General features: G+C 31.3%; 1 protein-coding gene across 1 annotated transcript in view; it reads right to left on the bottom strand.

The window, feature by feature from the left end:
• The window catches only part of Cht6 (Chitinase 6), a 166,065-nt gene that overhangs the window by 10,197 nt on the left and 135,888 nt on the right, over positions 1–19,980 (bottom strand). Inside the window, exon 20 of the mRNA XM_068777609.1 lies at positions 11,994–12,303. Within this exon, the coding sequence (XP_068633710.1) occupies positions 11,994–12,303 (310 nt within the window). The remainder of the gene's footprint in view (positions 1–11,993; positions 12,304–19,980) is intronic.

The raw sequence follows: 19,980 nt of genomic DNA, 5'->3' as shown, positions 1-19,980 counted from the left end.
GTTTAAAAAGCTACACATATTTCCCATCATCCCGTATAAAATGATCACGATAGAATATGTTACATTCCAACATCTCGTATAAAATAATCACTGTATGTTATATTAATTTATTATTTATATTGGTATGCAACAGGCAAAAAACTGACATAAAACAACAATTCAATTATAATATGTTGCAATTCGAATTTTAAAAACTATTTAATTACTATATTATCATTATATTATTTATTATTTCATAAATCATTGATTTTTGGATGGGATGCACCATATATAACAGCATATAAACTATACATTCATCAATTTATAGCTTTTACATCTAATACCAATCATATTAGATTTAAATAAACTATATTTATGTTTGTTCTTACAACATAACTTGCATAAGCAACACTGCGACAAAACGCTGCATCGCAATTACGGGACATAATTGCATTACGAAATAATTATTTTTCCCACGACTCTATTCGCTATTTTTGATTTAGAGCCATTGTAAAAGACTATACTAAATTCTATTTCTTCTAGATACAAACAAGCGTTGCTGGAGTTTCTTCCGTCACATCTCAAGAAGTGGTGGTAAAGCGACCAGGTACCTACCAAGTCGAGGATCAGGCCTCTCGGGCGCTCACGAGATGGAATGCCAAACGGAATACCCGTTTCCACGAACGACAGCCTAAATTGAGGTCCAATCACAGGGATCCTTAAATCTAATAACTTCACGGAAAGTTCACTGAAGCAATATAATAGGACGGCGGATTTCCAGTCCGATAAAATTGTAGTATGTAGTGGCCCGAGCCAAGGCTTCCTAGGTAGCCCTCGATATTTGCTACCTTAAAAGAGTTTATGAGATTCTTCCTAAAGTCGGTAGGTCCTGGAGGTAACAACACAAAGCCCGAAGTGGAAGTGTTTATATTCTTAGTTTAGCCCATATTTATACCGATTTAAAACTACGAAAACAATATTAAACCATTTAATGGAATCAGGCGTTACCTTGTGGGAGTCCATCCTAAGTAAGAAAAGGACCAATATTTAGCCACTTCCGCACATGCAGTGGTAGTCGTGCAACAAAGTGCACCGCCCGCCAGCCCGCTGACAAATGCGCATGCGGCAAACAATGCGAACTACACAACTGCCACCGTCAAATCACTCAACACGTTTCACCCCTCCACGGCACATCTTCAGGAGTTATGTTACACCGATTAGTGCCAAACACAGTCTCTAAGAGATCTTGCATTACTAGCGTGAATTATTACTATCTTAAAACATTGCAGTCGCAGTACGCACTCATACGCTTCAAAATAGACCTAGCACAAGTTCTACCTACCGACGATCTCACACGATCGTCTGTAAACTTCGTGTCATGCCTCTTTAGGCGTTAGGCAAAAAAATAATTTTTGGCATAAAATATATAAAACAATTAAAAACTATTGAATAGACATAGAGTATAAATAATTCATTGGTCATAAATTAAACTGTCATTCGAAAGTCATAAATCTAAATGATCATAGTCAAGAAATTGAATAAATTTGTGTGCGACAATATATACACACACACACACACACATGTATATTTATATATCGCCGCCCCATCAAATAATAAGTTAGAAAATGCAACTTAAAGGCGAGACGAAAGACTATAATTCAACAATTCACACGACAACATTTTTAACAAGTTTTTATTTATAATCAACTATATATATTTTCACCTTCATTATCGACAACATTTTGACGTCTAATATACACATTTTTAACAGCGGAGCGGTAGAAATCAACCGGTTCTTCTGTAAAATATTTTGACAGAAACGACACTACTTTCCGGTTACCCTGATATATATATATATATATATATATATATATATATATATATATATATATATATATATATATATATATATATATATACACACACACACATATTTATAACAAATGATTGAAGAGATAGATAGAGATAGATTGAAGAATTAGAATATACATATATATGTAATGAGTCTGCATTTCTTTTTACCCTTGCCTTCTCAAAAAATCATACCTTTCTATATGTTTATTTGTAAATGAATATCCATCACGTATATTTCGCGGAGGCGGTCATTATCTAATATTACATAAATGAAAGCCCGTCGCTCTGACCGTCACGGGCGGCCGTCGGCTTTCACCGCATCTCACCTCGTCGCTTAGTCACAAGCCACAGGTTCCGCTGGCAGTTTAAATAATTACTGCACTTTTTACAATTGTAAGAATACTTTTATTACCGATAGTGAAATGAAGACCTTTATCTAGGCTTTATAACATTAATACAGTTACAATACACTTTGTCTCTGATTTATTTGCAATTGATGCCTCTCATTAAACAAAAATTTGTAAAAAATTCCTATTACAGTGTGAAGGATTTTGTAAGCGATGCAACTAAAATGAACTGCTCTATTGTTGTTGTAAAATTGACAAAAACAACAACACGTCAGAGTTTGTTGTGGGCTCTTCAGAGCTGACAATTGGATGCCAATATCAGCCTTTTGTATTATTACACACAAGTGATCATTATACGTGATGATTTGGTATTAATATTACGAAGAAATAGATCAACATTAAATTAGTGTAGAGTTGTAATAGACCAGCGGTAGAGTACTGAGATTTGCGATCGTAGGTCGCGAATTCGATTTCCGAAATACAATCTTACATTTCACACTTTGTGCGGTAATTATACAGGATTGCCACTAATCACAAACAAGTTTCCAAAGCATGGGCAATAGCGTCCTTTTTGTACCATAATATCTAATACTTTTAAATTACTGTTAATTTTCTTTTCATATTTTCTACTCTAGTGCCTTAATCAAAACATGAAAAAAATGATCGAATTATTCTAGAAGTTTCTGAGTTTTGTGTAATATAGTTATATAACATTTAAAAATAAAATAAATCATCTAATACTTTTGAGGTACGTCTGTACGTATGTCACAAAATACGGTACACAGTACCCGGCGATAAATATTGCACATCGACCTTTGGATAGAGACAACCGGATAATTTCGTAGAGCATTATCTCTGTCCCACACTACCTATGTGACGTTTTGTCAGTCGTTGTATTTCATGCGACAGAAATAACGCTCTATGAAGCCGAAATTAGCCGATTGTCTCTTTCTAAAGGTCGATGTGCAATATTTATCGCCGGATATTGCACGTGTTGTCTTTTTTGTAAATATTACAGAGTAATTGAAACTGACAATTGTTTTTTACATTAACCTATATAAATTATCGACTCTTGTTATTTTTAAACGGTTTTATTTAGTTCGACCCGTACGGAATTTGTTTATTTGGGTCAAAATTAGAAATTGAAATTTAAGCACCTTCGTTGTCAGATTGATCTGAAATTTGGTGCACACATTTAATTTAGATGACAATACTATATAATAAAATCAATAACATTATAAATCTAAGATGGCTGCCGATACAAAATTGTGGATTACATATTTTTCCTTAACCCCCTCAATATGGGTATCAAATGAAAGGGCTACACTAGTAAAACATGATGATTATGTCAAAATTTAAAATTCAAGATGGATGCCGTACCAATATGGCGGACTAGGTACATATTTTTCCACAACCACCACAATATGGATATCAAAAAACCGTTTAACTTAAAACTTTTTTAAATGTATTTATTTATTAAAAAATGGACCCGGCCAGTAACAAACTAATGTTATCGGACTACATCACGATTACGAAACAAGATGGCCGATAATCAGCGAAGCGGCAAACGATACTATTGTCTGTGCATTTGGCGGGAACGCCAGAAACGTTTTGACCTTAAAAGTAAACGATGTATAAACAAAGGTGTTTTTTTTTTTCGGAAAAATGTAGTATATACAGGGTATAGCTCATTTGTCAGTAAATGCTTTGAAGCTATTACACCAATTTCCAATCACCCTGTATAGTGTGATTATTGTGAGATATTTTATATTACTTTTCTATTAGTAAACGAGAGGATAATAAGTTCTAGCAGTACAATGTCTGCGGAAATAAATAGTCAACAATAATTATTTTTAATATGTAGATATGCGAATTTTGAAAAATCACTTTCTTACTATAATATTATTACGTTATATGTTATTTATGATACTATTGATTTTTGGTGAAGGTGTATATATGCCAACGGTGGCCAAACTGCGGTTCGCGAGATTATTTTTGGCTCCGACTGACTGTCAAATTATTTCAATATTTAAATTTATATAACCTATGTCAGCTCCTGGGAAATCGAAACAAATCACTGGTGTCAATAATAATTATTATTATTCCACCATACAATTAGCGAAATCCATACACCGATCATAATTAACTAACCGGCATCTTAAGTATTATTAGGAGTGCTGTCAAATACGTGTGCATATATTTAACTTTAATAACACATATTTTGTACTTTTGACTTATAATTTCAATAAATAATTTCTGTAAAGAAAAATATTCGTTTTTTTTAAAATACGTATTAAATTGCGGCTCGAGAAAAATTTCAAATTTCGAACAATGGCCCGAACTGTCAAGGAAAAATGTGACAAGTGACATCTTACGTCCAAAAATATGGATCATATTTTAGAACGCATATTCATCAAAAATGTCGCTTATAAATGGCGCGGCATTTCAACAATCAAAAACTTACATCACAGTTGCGTTACATATAATAATTCAAACGTTATACAAGACTATTGTTCGGTATTTGCTACATATACAGAATGAACGTTACGAGCTACTTCCTTTTGGACGACTTTGTGGAAATTTTTAATTTGTCAAAACTGACATAATATTAAGGCGACCGGAAAGTAATGTCACTTCTTAAATTAAATTCACACGACTACATTTTTAACCGGTTTTTATTTCTAATCAACAATATATTCACCTTCGTTAACAACATTTTGCCATATATATACAATGCCGGAGCGGTAAAAATGAATCGATTTTTCTCTAAAATATATCGTTAGAAACGGCATTACTTTCCTGTCCCCCTAATATTTAGTTATTTTCAATTTTAGGTATCTTAAGATAATGATCTTACATCATATCCGCCAATTATAATTTTTATTTCATTTTTATTTTGTGTTTTTAATTTCTACAACAGTGATAAGCAGTAGATATCTAAATATCGTGTAGTTTCTTCTTGCTTCTTCTGCACAACTATAACAAATTGCGAAGCACAGTAGTGTCATAAACAAAATATATTAAAAAAAATAGTACAAGATCAATAAAAGTTCTGTTAGAGTTCCATTCTTGAATGAACATTTTTTTCTTTATCTAAATCGAAAGTTAGACTAGAATGGAAGTAATTGGAGAGGGCCTTCATACCAAGAGACATCCAGAACATACCACATCTAACACATATATTAATTATTTCCAATAATTATAACAAATGTAAACAATGTCGTAACCAAATAAATACATTTAAAAAACTTTTAAGTTAAACGGTTTTTTGATACCCATATTGTGGTGGTTGTGGAAAAATATGTACCTAGCACGCCATATTGGAACGGCGTCCATCTTGAATTTTAAATTTTGACATAATCATTGTGTTTTACAAGTGTAGCCCTTTCGTTTGATACCCATATTGAGGGGGTTAAGGAAAAATATGTAATCCGCCATTTTGTATCGGCGGCCATCTTAGATTTATAATGTTATTGAGTTTATTATATTGTATTGTCATCTAAATTAAATGTGTGTACCAAATTTCAGATCAATCTGACAACGGGAAGGTGCTTAAATTTCAATTTCTAATTTTGACCCAAATAAACAAATTCCGTACGAGTCGAACTAAATAAAACCGTTTGAAAAGGCTTTATTTTAATTATTGAGCAGTGGTAGCACAGCAATGGAGGACTGAAATTTGCAATCTTCGATTTCCGGTATACAGTCTTATATAATTTACACTTTGTGTATTAATTATATAGTATTGTCACTACTGACATACAAGTTTCCAGTAGCGTTCTTTACACACTATAATACCACACTGCGATCGCCAATCCACCTACCATTCGTGGCGATTATGGTATATTCGACGACTCCAATTATATATACTTAGAGGCCTGCTTCATCAATATGTGACACTTAAACAGAAATAAAATGATAAAATGCTAATGTGTAACGAGAGAGGAATGGAAGGTCACAGAGCGAAAGAGAATGGAAGAAGAAATGAGGAATGAACACCGAATAAAAGATCGTAAGATGCATAAATGAAGAGTAAGAAAATAAAAAAAAAATTGTGAAAAAATTAAATAAATGTAAACAAAAAGTCCCTGTCCCACACCAGATAGGGGGTACGAGAGGCTACCAATAACGGGAGCCATAAAAAAAAATCTGACACTTTTTCAATTTATTACGTCAATTATATATACATTGTCATAATTTTTATTCGCTACGGTTGTTCGACAGGCCTTATGTTACTGTTAGTTTTGATATCATCGTCATCTTTGTAGTCATAGTACATTAATTGTTCAATATATACTTAACCACAGATATCAAATTTTGGTCTAAAGCATAGCTGCGTTCAGTCTGTTGGAGAGACATTTACAAGGTAATTTTAAAGACAATAGATGGGAAGCAATTTTGTGTGTTGACAAAAAACATATTTCAATAAAAATGTACGTTTTTCGATGCCTATGTCCAGCTGTGGGCGTCTATCAGCTGACATGTCACAATGTGACAACGGGTTGAACATGGATCAACCACTTACGTCTATTAGATGCCGTAAAAAATTATATCTTTACAGAACCTAGCGCGTGATACATATTTTGATATAGCAACACAGTTACCTGCTAGTGTCAAAAAGGTGTAGTTGTATTTTAAAATAAATATTGCTTAACAAAATACCAATAACAGTCATGGCCAATAACTCTAATGAAATGAAAAAAAAAAACATACTGAAATCGATTATTTTGTCACATCGATATGTCCTTGAAATTAAAAAAAAAATGTTTTGTAACAGTAAACAAACACGCGACAGATCATTACGATCGAATGTTCACAGTCAAACATCTGTGAAATTGGCTTGTCTAACGCAACCGATATATCGCAAGAACGCCGATATACGATTCTAGGCGGCGGCCGTAATCACGTGAGAATTGTATATATTGCCAGTATCGGGCCATTATTGAATGTCATTAAAAAATAATCTGACGAAATTTCGCGCGGGAAATGTGACAGATGACATGTCAAAATGTTTTAACGAAATGTTACCACATACATTCAATTATTTAAGCAGAAAAACAGGTTAAATAAGACTAGAATGGTCATAGTCTTTTGCCAATTCAATAATCTATATAATATATATTCAATATCATTTAAATAATATATATATATATATATATATATATATATATCAAATATATTTCAGAAATATTCGGTCAGCACATTACTGCGTATGTAAGCACACAATGTTATATAAGTATGGAATGTGTAATAGGTTCAATGTTGCATGTTATCGATTTCAAATATCACACAAAAAATCGATTACAGAATTCGATGTTTTATACGAGTAATAAACGATATAACAATAACATCGATTTGTTACGATGTTTTATGAAATGGTCAATACTTTACACGAAATTTACATTTATATTTTATTTATTACACTACCATTAAGGAGTGGATATTTTAAGCCCAGAAGGTAAACAAAGGAAATCATAAACGCAGGATACATGCATCTGCCTATCGGTCTTATTGAAAATCTTTATTCTACCACTGAAATGATATTAATAATAACATTTTTGCATTCAAAAGCAATGAAACCGTTTCGTTTATTACGTCGATGATTATAAGCTAGTTTTGTACTATACATATTCTTTAAATGACTTTTTGATAGACTAACTTTTTTGTATACAAATTTCCAAGATCATTTATAAGTATATATAGTATGATTTGTTTTGTTTATCCCCCATTTTCGGGATGCTTTCGTTACACCAACTCGGATAAAGTATTTTTTATTTTATTCTTTTATTTCAATTTGTCCCTTTGTCTTTCACAATCTCTCATATTACAATTTCCTTCTGTTCTAATCTCTATCTTTGTTGACATTCAAATCGTCTCCCGTGCATCATCTTCCTTCTCTCATCTTCGTTCTTAGACCACAATTAGCTAGTTAAACTTTTCTTAACCCTTTCCACTCCAAGGCTGTTATGTAGCATAGATAAAATTTAATTGAATTATAGTATCTTGCGATTCTACAATATGTTTCATTCATTCGTGATTCAAACATTTTAGTAACAAAAATCTTTCCTGTTTCAAAATTTTCCGCAAGAAGTAGTATTACACCATGTCGAGTATCACTCAACAGTGGAGTGGAAAGGGTTTAATACCAACTGTATATTTCTTTATTCACTAGCTTGCATACAGGATGATATGCTTTAGTTGTAAAAGCTTTAAAGGAATATAGTTCATTTGTCATCCGAAAGCATTCGCACCTATTTTCAATCATCCTGTACAATGTGATCAATGTGAAATATATTACATCAACTTATTTTTTTATTAGAATGCAACAGGCCAATCCCTTCTTTCAGTACAAAGACGGCAAGTACAATTTGTGAACAATATTTATTTTAAAATTGCAGTAATCGGATTTTTCTAAACGCTTTTTCATACAATATTGGTTGATTTACCATACATTGATTGACAGCAAACGATTTGCACATTCACCCCTTTACAGCTTTTACACTATAACTAATTACTCTATCTGAATATAGATAAAATATAATAATATCTCTCAAATAAGATTTTTTAATCGCAAGCGTTCTTTATACAGTGTACCCGGCGATAAATATTGCACATCGACGTTTGGAAAGAGACAATCGGCTAATTTCGGCTTCGTAGAGCGTCATCTCTGTCGCACGAAATACGTCTAACAAAACGTCACATGGGTAGTGTGGGACAGAGATAGTGCTCTACGAAGCCGAAATTAGCCGATTGTCTCTTTCCAAACGTCGATGTGCAATATTTTTCGCAAGGTACTGTACATGTTTATGCGACTCGCCTGTCATTACAAAAATTGAATTTATTTTAACATTCTTCCATCAGTGATATTAATATTAAATTTATAATAATAAAACAGTAGTGCAAACTAAACCAATACAATTTGTTTTTGATGATTTACTCTCAAAGCGACTTGTTCGACGCGACGCGATGCGATTCGATACAAGAATTTTTATATGAAAAATTTATTCCCCATTTAATTTTTTTTATTCTTACATTTATTATAAATGTAGTTTGTGTTTTTAGATTATAAGTAAGTGTTGCTTTATGTTCGGCTCGCCAAACAATTTTAAAATTCAAAATGTCCCGTTGAGTAAAAAGGTTGTCAACCCCTGGTCTATGGAATCGTTTTATGTTGTATTTTCAAAAGAAAGCATTCGTAATATTAATTTGAGTCATGTGACGCATTTACATACGTTTTAGTATTCCGATAGCATCTCCTACTTCATATTTAATAGAGAAAGTGCGTGCGATTAGGATGTGAAACTGGTCTCGCGTCCCGGCAGACGAGGTGTAACCAGAACAATTTGCATTTCATTGATAAAACTCGTTCCTGTCGACCTTCGTTGAGGTCTATGATACTTTAACACTAAAACCTGCATGCTACAGACTTGTTTTTTTTTTGAATACTCGAAAAATTTACTAAAAACTATCTGTGCTCCGAGACTTCATCTTCGTGAAAAAAAATATATTTTTTTTTATTTTAATTACAGAATTTACATAGATTCTTATATCACCCACAATTTGAAACGACATCATTGGTTCGCTGTTTTCGTATCAATTCCAATCAGCATGTACTGTCAAGCATATATATGAAAATCGTTGGAATTACAGTGGAGCCATCTGTCGTAAAATTGATAAAACTCGTTCCTGTCGACCTTCTTTGAGGTCTATGATACTTTATAACACTAAAACCTGCATGCTACAGACTTTTTTTTAATACTCGAAAAATTTACTAAACACTATCTGTGCCCCGAGACTTCATCTTCGTGAAAAAAAAATTAAATAGTTTTTTTTTTTTAATTTCAGAATTTACATAAATCTCATATCACCCACAACTCGAAACGTCATCATTGGTTCGCTGTTTTCGTTTCAATTCTAATCAGCATGTACTGTCAAGCCTATATATGAAATTCGTTGGAATTACGGTAGAGCCATCTGTCGTAAAATTGGTCATGCCAAGTTAGAAACCTTCTAACGCTTATTCACAACTTTGCGAATGATCATCACATGACCAAATGTATAGTTTACGATTCTATAAAGGACATACAGACAAATATACATTTTTGTATATATATAGAAGATAGATTTATTTGGAATGCAAACATACCGGATTGAATTTAAATAAATTTATACTGTTAAAAAAATAATTTGTATAAACTCTCCGGGGGTTTCGTTTAAAGATGGTCTCATAGTGGAACTTGAATTTAAAAGCGACACGTCTTTCCAAAGTTTCATTCTAAATTCGAAAGTGAGTAATGTTAATTTTATATAAATTTGAAATTGGAATTTCAAACTTTTTTTGTTTATCTTATGGACCGCACTTTCACTACTGCCAAGCAGCATTTGCAGATTCCGCAAGCTCTAGCTGGTTGGGTGCAGAGGTCGCGTAGTCTATGACCTCTGTTAAGATAGCGAATCTCCAGTGCTCTTGTAGACTTGTCCTGGACCGCTAAATTCTACTATTTCACCTGTTTCGGAGGCCGCTGAACTCTTAGATCGATTAAGTTGACGGTGTTTTCTCTAGAACAGTCTTTGGAATTGCTATATAATCTTCAGACAAACTGAAAGATGATAAAAAATATAAGGTAACTCAATTTGATTCTATTTACAAATTGTGGTTCTTCACACGAATTAAAAAAAATTATCACCATATATCCTTATATTCCAAAAAATCGATTCGCTTAAAATCGATACTAACTATACTGCACACAAATCTTAGACCTCTGTAGAGGTATGTATAAATAATACATCATTTTACGATCTTTATATGTGAATCTATTAGCTTTATTACAGTTTTACAACAGATAATATAAATCCATGTACATTTTCCAATTACATAAAATTACAGACATGTAAATGTGGTAGAAATGACTTTAACATTAATACTGGCAGCTTTAATCTATTGTAATAAAAATCTATTTGGCATATTGTATTTTCGAACGTTTTTTGTACACTCACTATTTATTTATTTAAATAAATAATACAACACGTAAAAAATCATGTTCAATAACGCGACTTTCGATATAATTTCTAGTATATACTCGTATATACACACACATATTTATTTTATAATTTTTATATACATGTATACTATATTTATATACATATATACTAGAACTATATTTGATTATCTCTTTCGAAAAGTCGATGTGCAATTTTTATCGCCGGGCAGATACTTCGTTAACTTAAGTATTTGTTTATATTGTCATAACAATCAATATCACATTAATAAAAATAACTTGTACTTATTATATCTAAAGTATTGTATATCATAACAGAGCCGAGCTGAATTGTTATTGTTCGATATCGAGCAAGGTCACCGTATGTCAATAGTTTAGATTTAATGACATTTGACAAACGTCACAATGACATTTGCTTTTTAAGTTTCTTTATAACTTATTAAGAATGTAGATTAAAAATATGTATACAAAAATATAAAAATATAAATTCTTCGCATTGTTTGAAGTCATTACGCTCGATGTAAACAATTTCATTAAAAACAAGTAAGTATTTTTTACATCAATGAGACGGTTCAAAATAAAAGAACTATAGTTATATTAAGATAATTCTACGCGGTTTTCAATAGTAAACGTCCATCTATAAGCCTACATTCGCGGGACCTATACAGACCTATGAACACAGACCCACCAAGCTAAATCCATAATTAATAAAACATGAACGCGATTATAGATTGTATTGTGATGTGTTAAAAGCTAAAAAGGCATGCAGTATTTGAAAGTAGTGTAGCTAGTTGAGTTACAAAACCGGACTCACCGTTCGCCCCACCAGGGCGACGCCGTGCGAAGTTACGGGGCGTCGGTCGGTCACTTCGAGCCGCGCTGTTGCTCAAATATGGCCGCCGGGACCGCGTCTCTGTTTCGTTCGCATCTTCCCGCGTTTTCTCGATCTGTGGCGCGTCTTTTCCCGCGCCATCTTTACGGGACTTGAATTTCGAATTCCCGCGCCTCGTGTATTTGTTTGTGGTTGTCTCTATGTTATCTGCGACGGCAGTATTAACATCTGTGGTGGTCGGAACGGACGTTGGTTTGGTACGACGGGTGAAGAATTTATTCGTTCTCGGGGCCTGTGGACAAAAACAACCGGTTAGTTATACTATTTTATCATTATTATATTAAATGAAGCGAAATGAAAAGTTTTAAACACCTGTATTCTTATATAAATGCAAATATAAATATTGCAGAGCGATAAATAAAACCTTAATGCTATTAACTATTATTAGATATAATTTTTGCGTCTTTTAAATATCGAATTCGATTCTAGAAATTTCCGTGTCATTTTGTCTACACCATATATTTTTTAAAGTAACATTTAAAATTAATAGTACGTAAATAATGTTGCCAATCATAATATATTTTTTATCTTAATAAATTACCAAATAACGTACACTTTCGTTCGGAAATATATAAATAATTCTGTAGAGTACGTAGGCAGATGTATAGATCAATTGATGACCTCAGTACTTCCTCTTATGGTTATCCATGCATATAATCTTGCATGAGCCACGTGTACATGTAATTACATTGCAAGATTTTATTAATAACTATATTTTACATATCGGTACAGTAGAACATATTTGTACGCAATACAAAAGAATATATAGCATGATTAGTTAGTTATAAGTTTCAAATAGAGTGAATATATATTGGTATACAAAAGGCCAGTAACTTCTGGTAGAACAGTCTTCAGGGCCAGACAGTGAGCAATAATTTACTGTCTGTTCCTGAAGACTGATAGATCTATTTTGGGAAATACCATAATCGCCACGCTTGGCAGGCGCGGGTTAGCGATCAGTGTGGTATTATGGTACTCAGAGGTACCATAATACCACACTGTATTATTTTGGTATTATGGTACGCTGTCCAATGGAATAATTATTGCACAAATTGTGAACTTTATAAGATTGTACCTTGGGAATCGAACATTTGACTTACGATCGCAAATCACAGTTCTCAACAACTAGACTACCCATTGCTCAATTTATTTTAGTATGTTGTAATTCGAATTTTAATAAGTATTTCTTACTATATTATGTCTGAAAATATTCATTTTTAATCCTTAACTAGGCAGATTTTATTTAATATTACATTAATATTCATACTACTTGAATTTTAAGACCGAAGGATGCCGACAGAAAAAACTGAACAAGCGTTTGAAACTTAAGAAATTACCTAAACATTCACATATAAATGATTACTTTGCGTTCAAAATTGATGCCACTATTTTTTTTTAATTCTGATGTATCTCTACAGATACATTATCAAGAAAAGGGTTAATGTTATTTTACTTATTGTGCTGAGATATCGGGATCCTGACCTAGGATAATTATTCATTACGATAATCATTATTGTTAGTGATAATCATTACGTAATTATTTTTGAAACTATGCATTTTTGTATAAGGTTTACCATACATTAATTTTCAGCAAAAACATTGAGAAATAAAAACTATTTAATACATTTTTTACAATAAAGCTACAAATCAATTAATATATAATAATTAGGATAAATATTTGACGCTTTCTGTAATAATACAATAGTAATATGTTTTAATCATTAAAGAGTACCTATATTGTAAATAAATTGTGAAACTAATTGTGTTGGCGAGCGTGTGGATTGTATAAACAGATAAAATAAATTGAATGATAATTGATATGATATTGATTGTGATAATTATAATTTAACAAAACTAGGTAACAATATAATAATACGTAACAATATACTGACAGAACAAACGAAACATGAAGCACGCACAAACTGTCAACATAAAAAATATAAAAAAAAAACAAATTAAAATACAAGGAGGTTTTAAGTTGTCCAGTCAGACGCAACAATAAGCTAATAAGTTATAAATTTAATAGGCAAAGCTACTCGTCTAATTCCTAGAATAAATCTATGATCGTAACTTAGAACTTGCGGCTGCGGTTAAGAAGTCGTTTAATGTTACCTGTTAAGTAACTGTGTAGGTTTCCTTCTATAGATCATACGGATATTTTTTTTTATTTATTAATTATGTATATATAACCTTCGTACATAATTTATAGTGAGTAAAAATGTTTTTTTTTTTAATTTAGAACAAGTGGTCGGTTGTTAGAGACCAAAATCAAGACACAAATATATATTATACCTTAATACGATTAATGTGTCAAAAACAATAATCTATACTAATAAATAAAACTGGAATGTCTGTTTGTAATATAATAGTTATATGGTATATGCATCAAAATACATTTTTTTTAATTTTTATCTGTCTGTCTGTTCTATATAGCATATAGTAAAAAAAAGTTTTTTCAAAATTCGAACTACTACATATTAAAAAATTCTTATTGTTTACTATCTGTCCGTACAGATTTTGTACTGTCAGAAGTTATTGGCTTGTCAGTGTCTGTGATCATTTTATACAGGGTGATTGGAAGTAGCTATAAAAACTTTTACACCTGTAACGCATCATCGTATATAATCTGAATGCTGAATTGATCAAATAACAAAGTTTTTTTTTACAGTTTCACATAATTTTAAATAAATCCCATCAATTAAACATTATTTCTCGCAATACAAGAAAGTAATGTCTGTGTTTTGTTTTGCAAGTAAATAAGAATTTGAATTAGAATTAAAATTTTTGACAAACGTTAAAAAGTATTATGATTCAACAATTTTTTTTATTTGTTATAAATATTTATGAAGGTTTATAACGTGAGGCAATGATGTGAATTATTTTGAAATAAAAAAACATGTGCACATCACTAAACCTGTGCTTTATTACGTACAGATAAACAATTTAATTAGCTCAATAGAGGCCATCGATAATTGCAAAATAGCATGCTATTATATCGTTATAGCAGGTAGTATCGCGGTAGTGGACTCGAGATCGTGATGCATCTCAAGTTGTAATTTATTCGACGTCGGAATACCGAAAGTGAACGTCCGTCGCTTCGTCGTCGTTCGCATCTTGTTTTCAAATGATTACAATCGTTCTCATGCCGTATTTACTAGAGTGCGTTAACCCTTTAATACACATTTTGGTGTTGAATCTAAATTTCTGTTTCCCGCCATTTAAATGTCATCCATACTTTTTTTTTAAATAAGTTGCAATGTGTTGCACTGGCATACAGCCAATAATTTTTTTAGGTGTCATTTATTTTTTATAACATTTTAACAGTCAAATACATAATTATTTTTTAGTTATATTGGCAATTAGCTAACCAAACAGTTTTTGTCTGCAAGGCATAGTTTTACTCAAAAGATATCTATGGGAGTAAATATGTTCCATATTCGCCACGCTTGTCTGGCTATCGCAGTGTGGCATTATAGCATGCAGAGGAAGCTGCTACTCCTTCTCTGGATACTTGTCTATAACAAGTGGCAATCCTATACAGTTAATGCACTAAGTGTGCATTATATAAGATTGTATCCTGGGAATCAAACCCGTGACCTACGTATCAAGTCTCGTTCCTCTATCGCTAAGCAAGCGCTGCACGATACCCTCTCTTAGTTAAAGATTATCAATTCGAATTTCAGAACTAACTGTCAAACGTGCAATTTAATTTTTTTCTTTTTTTTTTCAAGTTATAAGATGACTAAGAAAAAAAAAAGAATTATTATTAATTCATAATAAACATAATATAGAAATATTAATATTAGTTAGCCGTCAATGTTCTAGAAGTTTCTTTTGCTTTATCTTCATCAGTAACCTAATTGTAAATTGAATATTCCTAATTATTTCTGAACATTAATAAAAACTGTTTTCAGTGCTTCTTTTTTTAAAACATAAGTTTACCTAGAAGCTCACTATGTTCCATAAATCAAATTATTACGAGTCGATCCAGTTTTTATTGCAATAATTGGCACAGATAATTCACCATCTGAATACGAAATTATAGCAAATAGCGTAATAAAATCTTTAATTAGTTAAGAAATATGCAAATGTAATTAAGTTTCTTTTTATTTTCATCATAAGTTCGCTTAAAAATAAAGATAATTTTCGTACAAAATTACGTTATCTGTGGCTGCTCTGTGTATATTAAACATGCGAATATATTTGTTTTCAATTACAATTTTAGATCATTATTAAAAATATAAAATTATGAAGTATCAACGGAGATCTATTTTTAATTGATTATTATTAACCTATAAATTTCAATAATTTGAATTTGGAATATAATGCAAAGATGAAATATTATATTTTTACCTATGAGAATTTTAATTTCGTAATTTTTTAAAATTAAGAACAGGACAGTTATTTACAATATGTAATCATTTATATTTCATAGCAGCAAATAATCATCTTCTCGTAATACGTTTTGCGAAAAATATTTTAAATTTGTATTTAATGTTACTGGCCACAAAGAATGGCAGTAAAAAATAAACACTATTTTGCAAGTCACGTACGCGCACATCGAGGTTAATATTTTTATAAGTTGTAATACACGAAGAGAATGAAAAATGAATTTTGTTAAATTTAAATTTTATTTAATGCTTATTGCGTAGTATAAAATCATTTGAAGGCCAACGTATTTGAAAATGGAAACATGTTAATTCAAGAGTACAACTTTTATAGCAATTATTAACATGGTATGTTGTATAAAATAGACGCCATTTTATGACAATTAAAAATTGCATTTAATACATTAAAATCGTAAACAACATATTTTGAGATGTTACTTCTCAGCATTTCTTAGATTCACCTTGCGGGTGTCGGGTCGATCGCATTGTTAGTAGAACACTCGGCCCCTTACCTACAAAGCGATTGAGACGCTCAGGGCTGACGACCTGTTCAGCGTGTTGGTTAGGTTGTAGCATTGCAAGGCGGCCAATTTTGATATGATTATACACATGCTGCTGGAAATCCATTCCAAGAATGAGCTTATAGTCACCTTTGACAGATATTTTCGTTCATACATAAACATTGTTTATCGAAACAAGGACATATATATTTGAGAAAAACTTACTTAAACCGATTTAAGTTCAAACAGATAATACTATTGTCTATTGTCATGTGAAATGTCGTTTCAGCCCATAGACATCCATTGCAAGGTATAGGCATACCCTAAAGGTAACTATGGGTAGATATACCATAATCGCCTCACTTATCGGATTAGCAATTGCAGTGTGGTATTATGGTATGCAGAGAACGCTGCTGCCCATTCTCTGGAAACCCATATAATTAATGCATTAAGTTTAAATTTATAAGATTTTATCCTGAGAATAGAACCCGCGGCATACGATCATAAATCTCAGTCTTTCGCTGGACTACCACAACGTAACACAGAGTATTATTATCAATAGAAACAAAAGTTTCCACTTACGTGCGATCAGTTCTCTAGTCATTTTTTTATTTGTGCTCAGATCTTTCTACAATGTTGTTTACAGTAAACTTTTAACTTATATATACTAATGGTGCACTTAAATAAATAAATATTTTTGCATCTACTTACTATACAGTACGTGACCAAAATTTGAAGATACCTAATGACCATGCAAATGAGGATAAAAATGAAATAATATATCTTATTAATTTTTTTTACATCGTATTATTCTTAACAACACAGAAAACCTGTTAAGATTTCCTTCAAAGATATACGAATGCTTTTAATCTTGAACTGTTAGCTTCTGACGTCTCACTTTTAAAGTGCTAATATTGCATCTGCTTTCAATTTTTGTAAACTATCGTAATGTCATAAATTTTATTTCTAGCAGTTTCGAATTGTTAACTGCGTATTATGTTACTTTTTTATTATAGCGATGACAACATTCGATAGATATCTCAATATGTCAAAACCCGGATCAAAGAATATCACTGAATTTACTTTTTTAAAATAAAATAAAATTGAAAATATACTTTAAAACAATGTGTATCTCGCGTGTAAAAGAATATAAAAATATTATAGACAAAAAAAGAGAATAATCAGTAATAATATTTAAATTTTATTACTTATATTTTAATGAATGCCGACGCCATACAAAGTTCGTATAAACAAACCTTTTTAACGACATATTAATTTGGCATTTGCTGCCCAGTGTTGCCATATATTTAAATTTTTTAGTAAAATTTATTGATTTGTTACTTACAAAATAATTTAATTCTTTGCTCAATTTATTTAAATTGTCGAAATAAAATAGTATTTAAATTGCATTTTATATTACAATTTTTTTTTTAAGAAATATTAAATACGTAAAGTGTTACAATGGAAGAACATTATAAATAATCTCTTGTGCGTAAAGTATAATTTTACTACGTTTGTATCTTCATAAACTTAAGTTTTGTTATAAACAAGTATATAACTTTAGATTTTAACACTTACGCAATTCATACGCAACGGTTGTGCGATTTGTACGTGCGCTTACAAAATGATTTACTTTGGAAATTAATCAGTGATGTAATAGGTAATGTTTATTTACTATTATTGAAAGTATGAATTGAATAGATTCCTTTTTTTAAATAAAAAATTTATTAAATTGAGCGTGTTTAGCAAAATCGATTGAAACTCTATTTGTGGGGTTTTTCTTTTTGGACAGTGATATCCCTGGGTTAGGTCTTATCTTTGTAAATTTTGGAGTACTCTGTTGAGCAGCGATTCTCCCGGATATTAGTTACAACTTGATTATATTGATATTTATACAACTCTTAACACAACAAACAACACAACAGCTTACTTGTTATATCATTTGTTTGTTGACTCATTTACAAGGTTGATATTATATGTAATGTAAAAGTAATTTTTTTTAAAATCTCATTTTAAAAAAGCTGTTGAGTTCTTGGCCGGCTCTTGTCAAGAGATCAACGTTCCAAGCCGGTGGTGGTATATTTATAATGTTAAAATAATCGGTAATTTAAAAGCGCATATAAATGCCTATTTGAATAAATATATTTTTAATTTGAATTGAATAACTAAACGTCTTAAAATTTATAACGATGTTTTAATTTTTTTTTAAATTAAAATTTTTGTTTTGACACTGACGCGTGGATACACCTGTAACTAACTTTTTAAATTGTCAAAAAAATGTACCAAACGTCTCATGGAATGACAGTCAGTAATATAACTGAAATCTTGACTATAATATATATTTATATGTTTCAATGAAGGAACTACGGCAGTACATATGAATAGACACTAAAAATTTATAACTATGTTTTAAGATAATAATTTAAAAATAAAATTTTTGTTTTGACACTGACGTAAGGATACACACGTAACTAACTTTTTAAATTGTCAAAACATGTACCAAACGTCACATGGAATGACAGCCACTAATATAACTTTGAAATGTTGACTATAATATACTCGTATATTTATATGTTTCAATGTAGGAACTACGACAGTACATATGAACAAACATATTGTTACAGTAATATCTCTCTATGCCTACTTATTGCAAAAGAGGCATGGAAAAAACGATGTTGCAAGATTATGACATGAAAAGCGGGGGAGTTAATGATTGCGACTTTATTTATGTATTAACACTATATTTCTAGCAATATTTCAGGCTTTTGCAATTTAACTATTAGTTGTAAATCGTAGGTCGCTGGGTTTTATTTCCGGGATATAACCTTACATAATTCACACTATACATTAATTATATATGTTATGATTGCCACTGCTCACAAACAAGTTTATAGAGGGTAGGTAGCAATATCTTCTGCGTACCATATTACCACACTGAAATCGCCAACTCGACTGCCAAACGTAGTCATTATGGTATATCTCCCATGGATATCTTTGGGAGATACCTATCCCTTATTATTA

Source organism: Battus philenor, unplaced genomic scaffold, assembly GCF_028537555.1.
Source record: "Battus philenor isolate CCGP_79_NKW_IND1 unplaced genomic scaffold, ilBatPhil1.0.hap1 SCAF_13, whole genome shotgun sequence".
Lineage (NCBI taxonomy): Eukaryota > Metazoa > Arthropoda > Insecta > Lepidoptera > Papilionidae > Battus > Battus philenor.
This window is presented reverse-complemented; position numbering and strand designations above follow the sequence as displayed.